The sequence below is a fragment of the Hyperoodon ampullatus genome (genome assembly GCF_949752795.1).
Source record: "Hyperoodon ampullatus genome assembly, chromosome: 18".
NCBI classification, from domain to species: domain Eukaryota; kingdom Metazoa; phylum Chordata; class Mammalia; order Artiodactyla; family Ziphiidae; genus Hyperoodon; species Hyperoodon ampullatus.
This window is the reverse complement of record NC_136931.1, coordinates 52,216,994-52,235,489: the sequence shown is the minus strand read 5'-3', so window position 1 is coordinate 52,235,489 and position 18,496 is coordinate 52,216,994. Positions and strand designations below refer to the sequence as shown.

Sequence of the window (18,496 nt, the reverse complement as noted above, 5' to 3'; positions counted from 1 at the left end):
AACATAACAGCCCTGGTGAGCACTAGGCAGTACTGCTGGTTCACTAAGTGGTACAAGTTTTTCAGCCATTTAGGAGACTTGACTATTTTTATTTGTATTGAATCATTTCAACGGACTGCCCAAGAGCCAACAAGGGCCAACCTGTAGGGAAGAGGAGGAGTTGGACATCTCTTGAGGCATCTTCTAAGGGAGACTTCTAGGTGGTACGATGGAAAGGCAACAAAAGAGGAAACATCTGGAAAATGAAGAGTCCCAGGAAACTGCCGAGAACGGAGGAGGTATGTGGGGGGCAAGTTGTCTGGGGCACATGGGTTTCTGCCAAACTGAACCTTCTCTAGGAAGCGGGGGACTGAGAACGTGTCACCTGTGAAGCAGGGAGCGAGAGACCTTGTCTCACTGATGCTGCCATATCTATCCGGAGGGTCCCTGTGGTGTGAGACGGCACAGAACGGCCACATGCCCCCTGGGAGATGGGAGGTCAGCTCCGCTGGTCTGAGGACTCTCTCCTGGGGCAGCCGGGCCTGGAGCTTTGTCGGACTCATAGCAGGCTGCATCCTGCTTGCACAGACCTACAGGTGCAGCTTTTCTCAGTCCCCGATTTCTCTCTTATTCTCTTGGATCTTTCCCTGGGGTCATGAGGTGGGGGATGTGAAGGATGCAAGGATGCTGAGAGAGACCCATGAGTTGCTTGGCCTCTTTTACCAAAGTGGAAAGAGAAGCCCCATGAGTTGAAGGCCCTGTTGAAAAATATCTTGACAAGTGGAATGCACTTCGAAAGAAGATTGTTTGTCTAGGGATGGTGTCATATTGAAAGCAAGGAGGTTTTATTCCTTCAACAGGAAGAATTTCCCAAAGGAGATCAAGGGAAGGGAAGGGTTTTCCAGAGACTGAGACCGCGTGGGCGGGGGTGAGAAATGGCCTCAGGGTCCTGCGGGGAGCTCTGAGAGCCACGGGACACGGGGTGCCTGCGTGCATTAAATGGAGGCGAGTAGCTTGCCCTGGGAGAGGGGTGGTCACCCCAGAGCTCCAGCTAGAGGCCTCTGCCCCAGATTAGAGCCCAGTAGCTCCTACCAGGCCCAGGGCCCTGGAGACTGTAGGATGGGCCCTGGGAATGGAGCTCTAGACAGCAGGCAGATTTTCAGGCAGTGGCTGGGACAGGCTGGGGAAGGCAATGACTGCCCCTGACCATTCAGAATATTTTGCTCTATGTTCCTCTGTGTGTGTGTGTGTGTGTGTGTGTGTGTGTGTGTGTGTGTGGTAGTGCAGAGAAGAGCGGGATGAATGGGGGTAGAGTGCTTACCAGATATAAAGTCTGCGTGGTAAAGTTCTTGTCACCCTGCCTGGACCTGGCTGACACTCGGTGTATGTAAGAGTGTATACAGAATTCTTGTTAGGGGTGTTTTATGAGACAGTAACTCATACACCCATGTACACTCTGATACAGCAAAAATATCACACACCCCACATATAACTTCCTTATTAAACCACACACAGCACATGGAGGTATATACATGCATCCCTTCTGTACTACGTTCTCACACAACCCACCTGTATCACAATCCTCTCCTCCAACACCAAACGCTGGAGATGAGATATGTATATAGACACACACACTATATATATATGACACACACACACACACACACACACTATATATATATGTATCTCCTCAACAATCGCACAAACACAGCTAACTTCAGCCATCTCTAAATACCTCTATAAGAACCAGTCACGTGTCATACACACCACACTTATAACACATTCTTGAGTAATGCCAGACCCGCTTTGTACAAACCACAGTAAACCACAGTCTCACTAACCCATGTCAGGGTTGCCAGAGAAAATATGGGCTATCCAGTTCAATTTGAATTCCAAATAAACAACAAGTAATTTTTCAGTATCAGTATGTCCCACATATTGTATGGGCCATACTTACACTCAAAATAAGTAAGACCAAACACTGCATGGGAATACTTACACTAAAAAATTATTCTGGGTTTATCTGAAACTGAAATTTAACTGGGTGCCTTGTATTCTTGTTCGCTAAGTCTGGCAACCCTTATATACTTACCACCAGCTGATGAATTATATATTTATGTAGTTTTGTTTAGTGTGTGTCTTCCCCTACTAGAATGTGCAGCGTTACCAAAGACTACAACAATGGAAGAGTGCCGGATACACAGGAGTAGCTGCTCACTGAATCTTGGTGAATGAATGAATGAACACACACCATAAATACAAGCCACACCATGCAATAAGGAAAAGTTACATGTCCCAGAATTCCTGACTTGTGAACAGAAACCATGCACACAAGGCCACAGACACAGATAGACACATCTGCACTGTGCTCCCCACGCCAACCCCACACTCACCACAGACATAACTGATACACATCACTCACTGTTCCCACACACTCACAGTCACCACCGAGGCCTACATTACCAACAAGACAGTGAGAGAATAAGTATTGATTGGAATTAAATCCTCGAGTATCCACTGGGAACTACACTCTCAACTGTGTGTATTCACTGCACCTGACACGTGTCACACACTCAGTAAATATTTGTGGACAGAGGACTGATGAACCCACCCTGAGCCTTTCATTCCTCCCTCAGGAATCTCGAAGTCACAAGAGGATCTCCCTCGGCTTGGATCCACTGTGGTGGCCCAAGCCTGCAGCCCAGGGGCAGGGGAGGTCTCCTCTGCCTCTAAATACTTCTTCTGTACTTCTACTCCGCGCAAGCTCATCTACGCTGGTAAGGGCGCGGGGCTCCTCAGGTGAGGGGGTGCTTGGCTGTGAGGCAGGAGGCACACAGATCCCAGGGAGGCTGAGAGGAAACCCAGGGTCATCAGAGGTGATGAGGGCTCTGTGGAAGAGCCTGGGCAGGATGGCTGAGCTGTTACGAGGGCGTGGATGCCAGCTGAGTCTGGGTGTGTGTGTGTGTGAATACTGCTACTACCATGGTGGGGAAGTCAAGGAGCAGGGGCCGGAAAGGTCTGGGCTTGAGGTGGAGGGAAGAGGGACCAGATTAAGCATCTTCAGAGGAAAATGTAGGCTTTGTCTTTGCCTTTGCTTCCAGAGAAGGACAGAGTTCTGCATCACAGACCTCCAGCCTCAGAGCAGGACCATCCAGCTCAGGTCCACACAGCACACACACACATGCGCCCTCCAGGCACAGCCCTTCTCAGTGCACACATACACCCCAAGCACCTGACCCACAGTGCGCTTCTCCTGCACCACAGCCCCATTCCACAAGGAATGCACCACCGAGATTCCCAAACTCACACTCCTCGTCGTACACGCATCCAGCCGCATCGCTCACATACCACAGCCCTCACCACCATACTCCACACCCCTGTATACAGACACCGCTCCAGTATCCCCCCACATGCAGATGAAAAGCCCACTGATGACACCAGATACACCACTTCGTCCTACGGCCAACAGACACGAAGCTCACGACATAGCTATGTCATGCAAATGTCCCTCTCTCGTCTACCACACCTGCTCCCTCAGCTTCCGGCATGGCCCACGCATGTTATTATGATTTTAATTTCCTTTTTCAGGAATCCGGAGATTTCATCGAGACACTGCCCAGCCTAGAGCATCCCTAGCCCAGGATCAGGAAGAAGGAGAGACCACTTCCCCATCACACTGTGTCTCCTCCTCACCCTCTTCACCCTGTAAGAACTATCTGCACCCAGACAAAGAGGAAAGGGGCATGAAAATATACTACATGCAGGTACAAGTGAACAAGGGTGTCGCTGTCTCCTGGAAGACAAAGAAACCCTTGGAGTTGCCTGAAAAGCAGCTGAGGATAGAAGAAGTGACCCTTCCTGAGGATGTGTGCACAGTAGCCACTGACCCCTCTTCTGATGTGTGCACTGAAAGCCTCCTGTCTGACAGTGAGCCCACTGGGGAGGAGAAAGAGGATGAGGAAAGGGCAGAGCCAGGCAGCCCATCAGGGTCACCTGCCGTCGAGGAGAGACCCAGCGCCAAGACACCGGACTGGATGGTGACCATGGAGACCGGCTTCAGGTGCATGGCTTGCTGCCGCGTCTTCCCCACCTTGGAGATCCTCCAGCAGCACGTGAAGTTCGGCGTCCTGGAGGGCTTCAGCTGCCGTGTCTTTCATCTCACCATGGCCAAGCTGATGGGCAATGTGGAATCCAGAGCACCCCCGAGGAAGAGGAGGAGGAGGAGGAGGAGGAAGAGAAGCAAGAAGAAAAGGAGAATGAGGGAGAGCAGCCCACGGGGGAAGGCCCCAGCCCGAAGAGACCCCGCAGGTAGGGTCTTTTCTCTCTTTTGATTTCCACACAGCAACTGAGATTCATGGGACAGAAGTCCTGGAAGACGGTGTGGCCGTCCCTTGGAAGAGATAAGGCTTGAGGCTGGCAGTCTTCTGAGCCTATGTCACGAGGGCCCAGAGGAGTCTAAGGGAAGGGGCCGCACACATGTGCTGGTTGACCTAATGGCTCTGCAGTTGCATCAGCTTGGGACACACCCAGCACTACCAAAGGAATTGAGCTCTGTTGACTTCAACAAGAAGGTGGAGCTTTTTCCTAGGAGTTTTCTCAGGGTCTGCACGATGGACCTCAACTCTTAGAGGACGTACTGCCAGCAGCTCCTTCTCGGCAGAGAGAGCCAGGAGTGGTCTGAAGAGAGGACAGGGGCCCTTGCAGGACCAGAACTTTGAGGTCTGAGAGCCTTGGGCCTGAGCTGACATCTCACCCTGACCACTGTACCTAGCCTTCTGTGACAAAGGGGAATATGAAAGAGAGTCACGTGGAAATGAGGTCCCCCGAGATATGGAAATGTTCCAGAACCTTCGTTGCGTGGTAGTTGATCTGGAGCCAAGCTCACTGTGGTGTGTGTGGCTCTGAGCATTAAGGCAACGCTGGAGGGTAACCCTGACCAGCAGAGCTTGGAGTGCTTCTTGTCTCTTCCTGTTCTACCTCATTTGTTTTATCCCTTCCAGGGAGAAGAAAGGACCCTCGGGATAGTAGCAGACAGAATGCCGTGGTCTGAAGGAGGATGAAGGGACCGGCACTCAGTCTAACATCATATGACAATAGAAACGTCCTATGCAATAAAGGGCATTTTCCAAACCTTTCCTGGAGGTTTTATTTAATTACATTTTTCTATCTATGCATCTATCTGTCATCTACATCTGTATCTTTCAAGGTTTGTGAACAAGCTTTCACATAAGCACTAGAGACGTCCGCCAGCATTTTCCAGAAGAGGCCTGCAAATTGCTGGGGACTCCTCACAAATAGGGAATGGCCACAACCCCTGCCACACAGACTATGTGCGTGGCCCTCCTGACGTACTCCCACTCTCTCTCTGAATTTCCCAACGTCTGAGATGAGGGTGCTGGCTGGAGGCAATGATCACATGCAGGCTGAATCTTCTCCAGATTCTGATTCTCTTCCTGGGCATATCGTCCTCAAGCACAGTCTCCATGTCCCTGGCCACACTGATCTCTCTCCTTCAGTCCTTCCCTCCCTCCCTCTCCTGCCTCCCAGTGCAGAGAATACTTTTTGACATTTGAGACGACATTGATTTTTTGTTCACAGAATTCTCACCTGTTCTACTGTGGCCTCCGTTGTGAACATTCCAAAGCTGAGAATTTTCTTTTTTTCTCCCTCATTTCTGCTGAGTCTTTACCTTCCTAATGCAGTGAACTCACAGTGCCTAGCTGACTGGATGGGGAAAAAAATCCAGGGAGCAAAGAGAAATAATAAAAGAGTATATCAGTTAATTTTGCATAGTGTTATCCAACTACATATTTTTAAAATTTTGGAATAATATTAGGAATCTTCTCTTTATAAAAAACTGAATTATTGGGCTTCCCTGGTGGAGCAGTGGTTAAGAATATGCCTGCGAATGCAGGGGACATGGGTTCGAGCCCTGGTCTGGGAAGATCCCACGTGCCACGGAGTAACTAAGCCCGCGCGCCACAACTACTGAGCCTGCGCTCTACAGCCCGTGTGCCACATCTACCGAGCCCACGTGCCACAACTACGGAAGCCTGCGTGCCTAGAGCCCATGCTCCGCAACAAGAGAAGCCACTGCAATGAGAAGCCCGTGCACCACAGCCAAGAGTAGCCCCCGCTCACTGCAACTAGAGAACGCCCGCTAGCAGCAACAAAGACCCAATGCAGCCCAAAATTAATTAATTAATTTTAAAAAATTGAATTAGTTCCAAGGGTACAATGTATAAAAGAACAATAAAAGCCCCCCTTCATAACCCCCCAACCCCACTCTCAAGATGGAATAGATATGCTGTGATACAATTTAGAGTCGTAGTACTACTACTCCTCCCACCACATCCGAAATCCTCTGAGCCAGGTGCAGCAGCTTCCTTTCACAATGCTAGGACCCGCCACAAGACAGATGATAATCCCTTTGGACATTTCAAGGAGCGGCACCAAGGGAACAGTACCTGGGAAATGCCACTGACAGCTCAGAATATCCATGGCATTTCTAGAGCCTCGGCACTGCTCTCGCTCTGGGAATGAAGGTCCAAAAAGCACATCGGAGAATGTTCATAGTTGTAAACAAGCTCCGCCTTTGAAACACAATCTACATAGAACCACATATACAAGCCTGCACAATGGATGAAGCCAAGGTCTCCTCCATGATTTCCCTTCTGACCACCTTATTGTCTCCTCAACCATAAAAGGTGAACTTGAAACTCAGGACCTTGCCTTGTCACCAGAAACATCCAAGCTTGGATCAGTCTTTCTAAGACCAAATACTTGCTCTCTGAACTATTAGAGACTTGTCACATACACAGAAGTAGAACAGGATTATTTCTAGCTACCTGGGGACCTGGAGTCTTTCACATTGCTCCTGTTCAAACTCTCAGAACAGCAAAACTTTACCTACAAAGGGTTCAAGCTATGACACTCCCAATTTCCACAAACCTCCTCAGCTCTTGTGAGTCACATGCAGCCAATTCCAGGAATTGGAAACATGGTTGTGAGGATGAAACTGACTTTGGGGCTCCCCTTGGATATGGTCTTCCAGACTGACCAAAAGGCCATTAAGAGGAAGGTTGACCCCACCTCAGGGAAACCCGAGGCAGTACTTGCAGTCAAGGGCTGGCCACGGCTTCTGAGCTACATCTAAAAAGAATTTCATACTGTACCTGGATCTGCTGAAGCAATTTCTGACTGTCCGAGAGCCAGCATGTACCGCTCCTGAACTGCCTCCATTGTGGATCATCAGTAGGGCTGGCAGATTTAGTAACTAAAAATACAGGATACCCAGTTAAACTTGAACTTCACATGAATAATAAGTCATTATTTTTAGTATAAGTAGATCCTATATACTATTTGGGGCATACTTATCTTCAAAATGTACTCATTGTTTTTCTGACATTCATATTTAACTAAACAGCCTATATTTTATCTGTCAACCCTACTCAGCAGAAATGATGGAGGCTTATAGAGATCCAGGAGACGCCTCAGTGCCCCCTCAGCTTTTATTTCTACGTCCTGGACAGCGAGCACCAACCTTCCACTCCCAGTCATTGGCTAGAATGGAGGATATTCTCTGTTTTAGAGCTTTTTCTACTTGTCATTGTTATTATCTTCCTTATTTTAAAGAGATGTTTATTTTTTCCCAAACTTAATAGCTCATCCAAAAGTATTTCAAAGTTCATTAGACAAGGGAAAAACAACATGGTTCTGAAAAGTGAAGGAAACCGCCTGGTGTTTAGTAAAGAAGTAGTAGGGAGATTGAAAAAGCCAAACTGAATAAGCAAATCTCTCCAAGGGTATTTTCAGAGCTTGATACCCTCCCACACCCTGAAAATATTAGTACATCAAGAATGTAGAACTGCTAACCAAATGTAAGGCTCCCATAGGATTCTATCAAACTGAGGATGCTTCTTTACTAAGCACTGAGCACACTTGCTGCCCCAGGGACCTTGGCAGTTGCAACGTAGGGCTCTTCCCTTTGGGATGGAAACAGCAAGTTTTCCTGTGGTCTACACGCTGGCCCCAAAAATACTACACTCCCAATACTTGTCAACTTTAAGTATTTTTCTACATATCTCCATTTTTCTGTTACTATTTGGACTACATCCTAGACTTGACATTACATAAATTGCATTCAAGAAGCTATTTTTAAAAGTTGGTAGGAAACCTTCAATCTATAGCTTGCAGTCCCTGGCTTACTTTCATCCAGGTGCATAAGGGTTTTCAAAAGTAGTCAGGTTAGTTACCCCATATCACAGCCCCACGCTTGTGTCACACATATAAAAATGGAACATGATATTTAAGGTTTTAGTTGCCAAATCATCAAGCCTCCCAGACAGAGGCAATAGAGCAAAATGATTACAGAGGCATGGATTTTGATTTGCTCCAGTGTCTTGGGCAAGTCACTTGGCCTCTGTATTTATTTGTACTTATCTGCACTTATCTGTCACTTGGGGGTTATCATTGTACCTGGTCCATGGGTACGTTGTACAAAAGATCTGTAAAGTAGTTACAAGAAACCGACACAGAGTAAGCACTCCACAGACATTGGCTATTAGCTATTGGAAATATTTCTCCATGAAACAGATGACTTTATCTGTGGATGACTCGGTGGGAGACAGTGAATCACAGAATCACAGCATGTTGAAAGTGACCTAGTTCACACTCTTATGTGAAAAAAAGAAAAGTGTGCATGTGTAGAAAATGTCTGAAACTTTACCTAACAAATAGTTCATCATGTTAACTTTGAGGATTAGAATAAATCAGGAAAGGAGGAAAGAAAAACTTGAGTGTAATTCAATTTCTGTATCATTTGTGTTTCTGAGACTCTGAATACACTGGAAGTGCAATTTTGTTTAATGTGGCGGGATAAAGGTTTTCCAGTGTTCCTGATACATGCGTATTATTATCTCAGAATTGCTGGCATTTCTTGCCATCTTTGGATCTACAGCCATTTGAGTCAGTGGGCCATTCTGGACGGAGGAGATAATAGAGCAGAAGTGAAGTGAGAGAAAAGGAGAGAAAAGATTTTCTCTTTTCTCTTCAAAGAGGAGAGGTCTTTGGAATGGGAACAACTCACAACCAAACTTTGGGGAAAGGATGTGATGGAAAATGAGACAAACATCCTACCCCTGTGATGAGAAGGATTCCCTGGGCTGGATGGAGGGAGGGCACAGGTGGCTGGACAAAGAAACCAACTAGGGAGAAACACACACAAGTGCAGAGCAAACACCCTGAGGCCACTCAGCCTGACTCCATGCCAACATGTGTCCAGCAGCCAGCCCTTCACCTGTGGCTCCCCAGCAAGACAGGTACCTCGGGGGTGCCAACTCATTCTGAGTCCATTATGCCTGGCCATTCATAAACCGCTGTCTAACGTGTGAGGCATAAACTCTAAATGTTTATGAGGAAATTGGGGAAGGAGATTGAAAGGTTACTTAAACGGAAAAAAAAGAAGTTCAGGAAGGCAGGATGGTAGAGAGACAAGAAAAAGACCTTAAAAGATAGAAAGCATTTGCCAAAGAAGAGAAAGAAAAAGAAATGATTCCGAATGGGTTAACCTGCAGCTAGGAAGTTAAGGAAGATTATTGATGTGTGAAGACTATGGAATAAAGTGAATAAAATTTATCAGAAGTTGCTGAGAATATGGTAAGAAGCATGATTATCAAATTATGAATTGGCTGCAATGGCATTCTAGGGGGACACTAGGAAGGGGAAGCAAATGTTCAGGAGATGACAGTAGCAGGTGGAAAGTTCTTTCAGGGGAAGATCAGGCTTGCAGAGGGTGTATCAGAGGAGGGCAAGTGTGAGCAAGCAAGGAAATACTAAGTGTATACGGCTCCTTCACTGAGTGCACCCAGCCCCGTGGTCAGCCTTGAGAACAAGCAGGACTTCAGGTACTGGAGCTACATTTCATTCATCAAGACTTGAGAAGACACCCTTAACTCAGGTCTTCTCTTCAAACTCCATCTTTCCTTCTTGATCTTCATTTGGCCTCTTCCCTTACCCTCAAGCTGTGGACTGAGGCCACAGAGCAAGATGGGTCACTAGTGTCCTCCATCCCCTGGCGACTGTGGTTCACATCAGTGGAGCACCAAAGGCAATAACCAAGTAACAGACACAAGGGTGTATGAAGAAGAAGAGATTCTGATAAGGCTTTCTGTGACAGTGTGGGCCAAGTCGGCTCTATATGGCTGGTATCACCTGAATTAGGAGCAGCCTTAGGGGAGAAGTTCTCAGAAGGCAGAGCCTGGCTCTCTAGAGGCTCTGCGTCCTCACAGCCCACTCCAAGACCTCAGTTACAGCTTCGGCCCCCAATACCTCTCCCTCTGCCTACTCACAGTTTTGGAAGTCTTCTTTCCTCCACATTTCTCTTGAGAGGTGGAGGAGGAAGATGAGCTTCAGGCCAGCTCAGACTCCCCTGGGATCCCAGCAGGATGCCAATCATTAACCTCCCACCTTCTAAGAAGCTCCTAACATCTCCACATTTGGGGGAGTTTTCATTTCAGCTGTGCTTCAAATTGCTGGCTGGAGATGGCCTGTTGGAAGGTGGCTAAAAGCAAGTAGCAATCCTTCGGGCAGCCTGGCCCTTCTCGACTGTCAGACATCTTCAGGGATATTCTAGGAAACGTTGTTTGTTCTAGAGAAGGGAGGGAAACAATCCAATTGTCCAATAATGCTTGAATGGAAAATAAGTGATGCTATACGCATGTGATGAAATAATAGCAAACAGTCAAAAATCAAAGACCTAGATCTATATGGATTCACGTGGATAAATCTTGAAAACATAATATTGATTGAAAGAAAAGAAGATCAAGAACGTTAGATTGTGATAACAGGTATGTAAGTATTGAAATATTTAAATCACTTCAACATATTGCTTCTATATATATAGATGCAAGAAAATAAACTTTATCCAAAGAACACATTATTTACGTTTAATATGCTCATTTATCTAGGAGACCCAAAAGAACCCACAGATAAACTAGCAGGAACTAATAAGACGGTTCAACAAGGCACACACATACAAGATCAATAAATTTAAAAAATCAATCAGGCTCCTCTACACTGGCGATAACAAATTAGAAACTGTAAAAGAAAATAAGAAAAAAATAAGATCTAAAAATAGTCACAAGAGCCATATAAATTATTTAGAGCTAAGCATACATAGAAGGAAATAGAACTAACAAACTGAGTATGACCAGTTAAACTCCGCCCAACCCAAGGTTAGGAAAAGACTGTTGTTACTTTATGAGAACAGACCCTCTTCTTAAGGAGCAGATCAGTAAGTGAGAGTGAATCAAAGAAACACAGCATTTGAAAAGTCAGCTAGTCCAAGCCTCTTGATCGCACATACAGAAGCTGAAGCCCAGATAGTTTGAGTTACTTGGTAAAGGGCCCAATGTCCTGACTCAAGGACTAGCATTTTGCACTCATTCGTAAGACACAATCAAATTCAGTACCTTGGAAAGAGATGGGGAAAAAAATGAAGAAATCAATTATATAGTTCCTCATCTTTAAGTACAGAAATAGCCGTGACAAAATTACACGTATTGAGGGAAAATTGAAGTGCAGAGTTTAAAATGTCAATAATCCACAGGGAAACTGGAGACCATTTAAAATATTCATATTAAATCTCTCTAGAAAAGACATTAAAAGATCTCCAGAAGAAGTAAAGCTGTCACTGTTTGCTGATGACATGATACTATACATAGAGAATCCTAAAGATGCTACCAGAAAACTACTAGAGCTAATCAATGAATTTGGTAAAGTAGCAGGATACAAAATTAATGCACAGAAATCTCTGGCATTCCTGTACACTAATGATGAAAAATCGGAAAATGAAATCAAGAAAACACTCCCATTTACCATTGCAACAAAAAGAATAAAATATCTAGGAATAAACCTACCTAAGGAGACAAAAGACCTGTATGCAGAGAATTATAAGACACTGATGAAAGAAATTAAAGATGATACAAATAGATGGAGAGATATACCATGCTCCTGGATTGGAAGAATCAATATTGTGAAAATGACTCTACTACCCAAAGCAATCTACAGATTCAATGCAATCCCTATCAAACTACCACTGGCATTTTTCACAGAACTAGAACCAAAAATTTCAAAATTTGTTTGGAGAAACAAAAGACCCCGAATAGCCAAAGCAATCTTGAGAACGAAAAACGGAGCTGGAGGAATCAGGCTCCCTGACTTCAGACTATACTACAAAGCTACAGTAATCAAGACAGTGTGGAACTGGCACAAAAACAGAAAGATAGATCAATGGAACAGGATAGAAAGCCCAGAGATAAACCCACGCACATATGGTCAACTTATCTTTGATAAAGGAGGCAGGAATGTACACTGGAGAAAGGACAGCCTCTTCAATAAGTGGTGCTGGGAAAACTGGACAGGGACATGTAAAAGTATGAGATTAGATCATTCCCTAACACCATACACAAAAATAAGCTCAAAATGGATTAAAGACCTAAATGTAAGGCCAGAAACTATCAAACTCTCAGAGGAAAACATAGGCAGAACACTCTATGACATAAATCACAGCAAGATCCTTTTGGACCCACCTCCTAGAGAAATGGAAATAAAAACAAAGGTAAACAAATGGGACCTAATGAAACTTCAAAGCTTTTGCACAGCAAAGGAAACCATAAACAAGACCAAAAGACAACCCTCAGAATGGGAGAAAATATTTGCAAATGAAGCAACTGACAAAGAATTAATCTCCAAAATTTATAAACAGCTCATGCAGCTCAATAGCAAAAAAACAAAAAACCCAACCCAAAAATGGGCAGAAGACTTAAATAGGCATTTCTCCAAAGAAGATATACAGACTGCCAACAAACACATGAAAGAATGCTCAACATCATTAATCATTAGAGAAATGCAAATCAAAACTACAATGAGATATCATCTCACACCAGTCAGAATGGCCATCATCAAGAAATCTAGAAACAATAAATACTGGAGAGGGTGTGGAGAAAAGGGAACACTCTTGCACTGCTGGTGGGAATGTGAATTGGTACAGCCACTATGGAGAACAGTATGGAGGTTCCTTAAAAAACTAAAAATAGAACTACCATATGATCCAGCAATCCCACTACTAGGCATATACCCTGAGAAAACCATAATTCAAAAAGAGACATGTACCAAAATGTTCATTGCAGCTCTATTCACAATAGCCCGGAGCTGGAAACAACCTAAGTGTCCATCATTGGATGAATGGATAAAGAAGATGTGGCACATATATACAATGGAATATTACTCAGCCATAAAAAGAAACGAAACTGAGCTATTTGTAATGAGGTGGATAGACCTAGAGTCTGTCATACAGAGTGAAGTAAGTCAGAAGGAGAAAGACAAATACCGTATGCTAACATATATATATGGAATTTAAAAAAAATGTCATGAAGAACCTAGGGGTAAAACGGGAATAAAGACACAGACCTACTTGAGAATGGACTTGAGGATATGGGGAGGGGGAAGGGTAAGCTGTGACAAAACGAAAGAGAGGCATGGACATATATACACTACCAAACATAAGGTAGATAGATAGTGGGAAGCAGCCGCAGAGCACAGGGAGATCAGCTCGGTGCTGGAGGGGTGGGATGGGGAGGGTGGGAGGGAGGGAGATGCATGAGGGAAGGGATGTGGGAACTGATGTATATGTATGACTGATTCACTTTGTTATAAAGCAGAAACTAAAAAAAAAAAAAAAGATCTCCAATCAAAATGTTAATTTTATAATAGACATGGTATGATACAATTTATAATAGATATGGTATGAACCTTTCCCTTTCACGGGAAAGGTTCGGCTGGGAAAAAGGAATTGTTCTTGAAAATGGGGCCTGTGCTATTGCAGACACTGTGCTCAACCTAGGTCCACCGAATGCTCTGATGTCATCACTGAGGTCACAGAATTCCGCTGTGCGCCTGGCAACCTTGCAAACATAACAGCCCTGGTGAGCACTAGGCAGTACTGCTGGTTCACTAAGTGGTACAAGTTTTTCAGCCATTTAGGAGACTTGACTATTTTTATTTGTATTGAATCATTTCAACGGACTGCCCAAGAGCCAACAAGGGCCAACCTGTAGGGAAGAGGAGGAGTTGGACATCTCTTGAGGCATCTTCTAAGGGAGACTTCTAGGTGGTACGATGGAAAGGCAACAAAAGAGGAAACATCTGGAAAATGAAGAGTCCCAGGAAACTGCCGAGAACGGAGGAGGTATGTGGGGGGCAAGTTGTCTGGGGCACATGGGTTTCTGCCAAACTGAACCTTCTCTAGGAAGCGGGGGACTGAGAACGTGTCACCTGTGAAGCAGGGAGCGAGAGACCTTGTCTCACTGATGCTGCCATATCTATCCGGAGGGTCCCTGTGGTGTGAGACGGCACAGAACGGCCACATGCCCCCTGGGAGATGGGAGGTCAGCTCCGCTGGTCTGAGGACTCTCTCCTGGGGCAGCCGGGCCTGGAGCTTTGTCGGACTCATAGCAGGCTGCATCCTGCTTGCACAGACCTACAGGTGCAGCTTTTCTCAGTCCCCGATTTCTCTCTTATTCTCTTGGATCTTTCCCTGGGGTCATGAGGTGGGGGATGTGAAGGATGCAAGGATGCTGAGAGAGACCCATGAGTTGCTTGGCCTCTTTTACCAAAGTGGAAAGAGAAGCCCCATGAGTTGAAGGCCCTGTTGAAAAATATCTTGACAAGTGGAATGCACTTCGAAAGAAGATTGTTTGTCTAGGGATGGTGTCATATTGAAAGCAAGGAGGTTTTATTCCTTCAACAGGAAGAATTTCCCAAAGGAGATCAAGGGAAGGGAAGGGTTTTCCAGAGACTGAGACCGCGTGGGTGGGGGTGAGAAATGGCCTCAGGGTCCTGCGGGGAGCTCTGAGAGCCACGGGACACGGGGTGCCTGCGTGCATTAAATGGAGGCGAGTAGCTTGCCCTGGGAGAGGGGTGGTCACCCCAGAGCTCCAGCTAGAGGCCTCTGCCCCAGATTAGAGCCCAGTAGCTCCTACCAGGCCCAGGGCCCTGGAGACTGTAGGATGGGCCCTGGGAATGGAGCTCTAGACAGCAGGCAGATTTTCAGGCAGTGGCTGGGACAGGCTGGGGAAGGCAATGACTGCCCCTGACCATTCAGAATATTTTGCTCTATGTTCCTCTGTGTGTGTGTGTGTGTGTGTGTGTGTGTGTGTGTGTGTGGTAGTGCAGAGAAGAGCGGGATGAATGGGGGTAGAGTGCTTACCAGATATAAAGTCTGCGTGGTAAAGTTCTTGTCACCCTGCCTGGACCTGGCTGACACTCGGTGTATGTAAGAGTGTATACAGAATTCTTGTTAGGGGTGTTTTATGAGACAGTAACTCATACACCCATGTACACTCTGATACAGCAAAAATATCACACACCCCACATATAACTTCCTTATTAAACCACACACAGCACATGGAGGTATATACATGCATCCCTTCTGTACTACGTTCTCACACAACCCACCTGTATCACAATCCTCTCCTCCAACACCAAACGCTGGAGATGAGATATGTATATAGACACACACACTATATATATATGACACACACACACACACACACACACTATATATATATGTATCTCCTCAACAATCGCACAAACACAGCTAACTTCAGCCATCTCTAAATACCTCTATAAGAACCAGTCACGTGTCATACACACCACACTTATAACACATTCTTGAGTAATGCCAGACCCGCTTTGTACAAACCACAGTAAACCACAGTCTCACTAACCCATGTCAGGGTTGCCAGAGAAAATATGGGCTATCCAGTTCAATTTGAATTCCAAATAAACAACAAGTAATTTTTCAGTATCAGTATGTCCCACATATTGTATGGGCCATACTTACACTCAAAATAAGTAAGACCAAACACTGCATGGGAATACTTACACTAAAAAATTATTCTGGGTTTATCTGAAACTGAAATTTAACTGGGTGCCTTGTATTCTTGTTCGCTAAGTCTGGCAACCCTTATATACTTACCACCAGCTGATGAATTATATATTTATGTAGTTTTGTTTAGTGTGTGTCTTCCCCTACTAGAATGTGCAGCGTTACCAAAGACTACAACAATGGAAGAGTGCCGGATACACAGGAGTAGCTGCTCACTGAATCTTGGTGAATGAATGAATGAACACACACCATAAATACAAGCCACACCATGCAATAAGGAAAAGTTACATGTCCCAGAATTCCTGACTTGTGAACAGAAACCATGCACACAAGGCCACAGACACAGATAGACACATCTGCACTGTGCTCCCCACGCCAACCCCACACTCACCACAGACATAACTGATACACATCACTCACTGTTCCCACACACTCACAGTCACCACCGAGGCCTACATTACCAACAAGACAGTGAGAGAATAAGTATTGATTGGAATTAAATCCTCGAGTATCCACTGGGAACTACACTCTCAACTGTGTGTATTCACTGCACCTGACACGTGTCACACACTCAGTAAATATTTGTGGACAGAGGACTGATGAACCCACCCTGAGCCTTTCATCCCTCCCTCAGGAATCTCGAAGTCACAAGAGGATCTCCCTCGGCTTGGATCCACTGTGGTGGCCCAAGCCTGCAGCCCAGGGGCAGGGGAGGTCTCCTCTGCCTCTAAATACTTCTTCTGTACTTCTACTCCGCGCAAGCTCATCTACGCTGGTAAGGGCGCGGGGCTCCTCAGGTGAGGGGGTGCTTGGCTGTGAGGCAGGAGGCACACAGATCCCAGGGAGGCTGAGAGGAAACCCAGGGTCATCAGAGGTGATGAGGGCTCTGTGGAAGAGCCTGGGCAGGATGGCTGAGCTGTTACGAGGGCGTGGATGCCAGCTGAGTCTGGGTGTGTGTGTGTGTGAATACTGCTACTACCATGGTGGGGAAGTCAAGGAGCAGGGGCCGGAAAGGTCTGGGCTTGAGGTGGAGGGAAGAGGGACCAGATTAAGCATCTTCAGAGGAAAATGTAGGCTTTGTCTTTGCCTTTGCTTCCAGAGAAGGACAGAGTTCTGCATCACAGACCTCCAGCCTCAGAGCAGGACCATCCAGCTCAGGTCCACACAGCACACACACACATGCGCCCTCCAGGCACAGCCCTTCTCAGTGCACACATACACCCCAAGCACGTGACCCACAGTGCGCTTCTCCTGCACCACAGCCCCATTCCACAAGGAATGCACCACCGAGATTCCCAAACTCACACTCCTCGTCGTACACGCATCCAGCCGCATCGCTCACATACCACAGCCCTCACCACCATACTCCACACCCCTGTATACAGACACCGCTCCAGTATCCCCCCACATGCAGATGAAAAGCCCACTGATGACACCAGATACACCACTCCGTCCTACGGCCAACAGACACGAAGCTCACGACATAGCTATGTCATGCAAATGTCCCTCTCTCGTCTACCACACCTGCTCCCTCAGCTTCCGGCATGGCCCACGCATGTTATTATGATTTTAATTTCCTTTTTCAGGAATCCGGAGATTTCATCGAGACACTGCCCAGCCTAGAGCATCCCTAGCCCAGGATCAGGAAGAAGGAGAGACCACTTCCCCATCACACTGTGTCTCCTCCTCACCCTCTTCACCCTGTAAGAACTATCTGCACCCAGACAAAGAGGAAAGGGGCATGAAAATATACTACATGCAGGTACAAGTGAACAAGGGTGTCACTGTCTCCTGGAAGACAAAGAAACCCTTGGAGTTGCCTGAAAAGCAGCTGAGGATAGAAGAAGTGACCCTTCCTGAGGATGTGTGCACAGTAGCCACTGACCCCTCTTCTGATGTGTGCACTGAAAGCCTCCTGTCTGACAGTGAGCCCACTGGGGAGGAGAAAGAGGATGAGGAAAGGGCAGAGCCAGGCAGCCCATCAGGGTCACCTGCCGTCGAGGAGAGACCCAGCGCCAAGACACCGGACTGGATGGTGACCATGGAGACCGGCTTCAGGTGCATGGCTTGCTGCCGCGTCTTCCCCACCTTGGAGATCCTCCAGCAGCACGTGAAGTTCGGCGTCCTGGAGGGCTTCAGCTGCCGTGTCTTTCATCTCACCATGGCCAAGCTGATGGGCAATGTGGAATCCAGAGCACCCCCGAGGAAGAGGAGGAGGAGGAGGAGGAGGAAGAGAAGCAAGAAGAAAAGGAGAATGAGGGAGAGCAGCCCACGGGGGAAGGCCCCAGCCCGAAGAGACCCCGCAGGTAGGGTCTTTTCTCTCTTTTGATTTCCACACAGCAACTGAGATTCATGGGACAGAAGTCCTGGAAGACGGTGTGGCCGTCCCTTGGAAGAGATAAGGCTTGAGGCTGGCAGTCTTCTGAGCCTATGTCACGAGGGCCCAGAGGAGTCTAAGGGAAGGGGCCGCACACATGTGCTGGTTGACCTAATGGCTCTGCAGTTGCATCAGCTTGGGACACACCCAGCACTACCAAAGGAATTGAGCTCTGTTGACTTCAACAAGAA

At 46.5% G+C, this 18,496-nt stretch overlaps 2 protein-coding genes across 2 annotated transcripts; both read left to right on the top strand.

Moving 5' to 3' along the window:
• Positions 1–208: 208 nt before the first annotated feature.
• LOC307066889 (protein FAM170A-like) lies at positions 209–4,291 on the top strand (the record flags this gene model as incomplete). The annotated part of the gene is given in 4 exon segments (XM_079724109.1): positions 209–278; positions 2,616–2,756; positions 3,568–4,169; positions 4,175–4,291. Coding segments are annotated over 4 exon segments (930 nt in total).
• Positions 4,292–14,157: 9,866 nt separating this feature from the next.
• On the top strand, positions 14,158–18,238 carry LOC307066888 (protein FAM170A-like; the record flags this gene model as incomplete). Its single annotated transcript, XM_079724108.1, is given in 5 exon segments — positions 14,158–14,227; positions 16,563–16,703; positions 17,028–17,324; positions 17,515–18,114; positions 18,117–18,238. Coding segments are annotated over 5 exon segments (1,230 nt in total).
• Between the last annotated feature and the right edge of the window lie 258 nt (positions 18,239–18,496).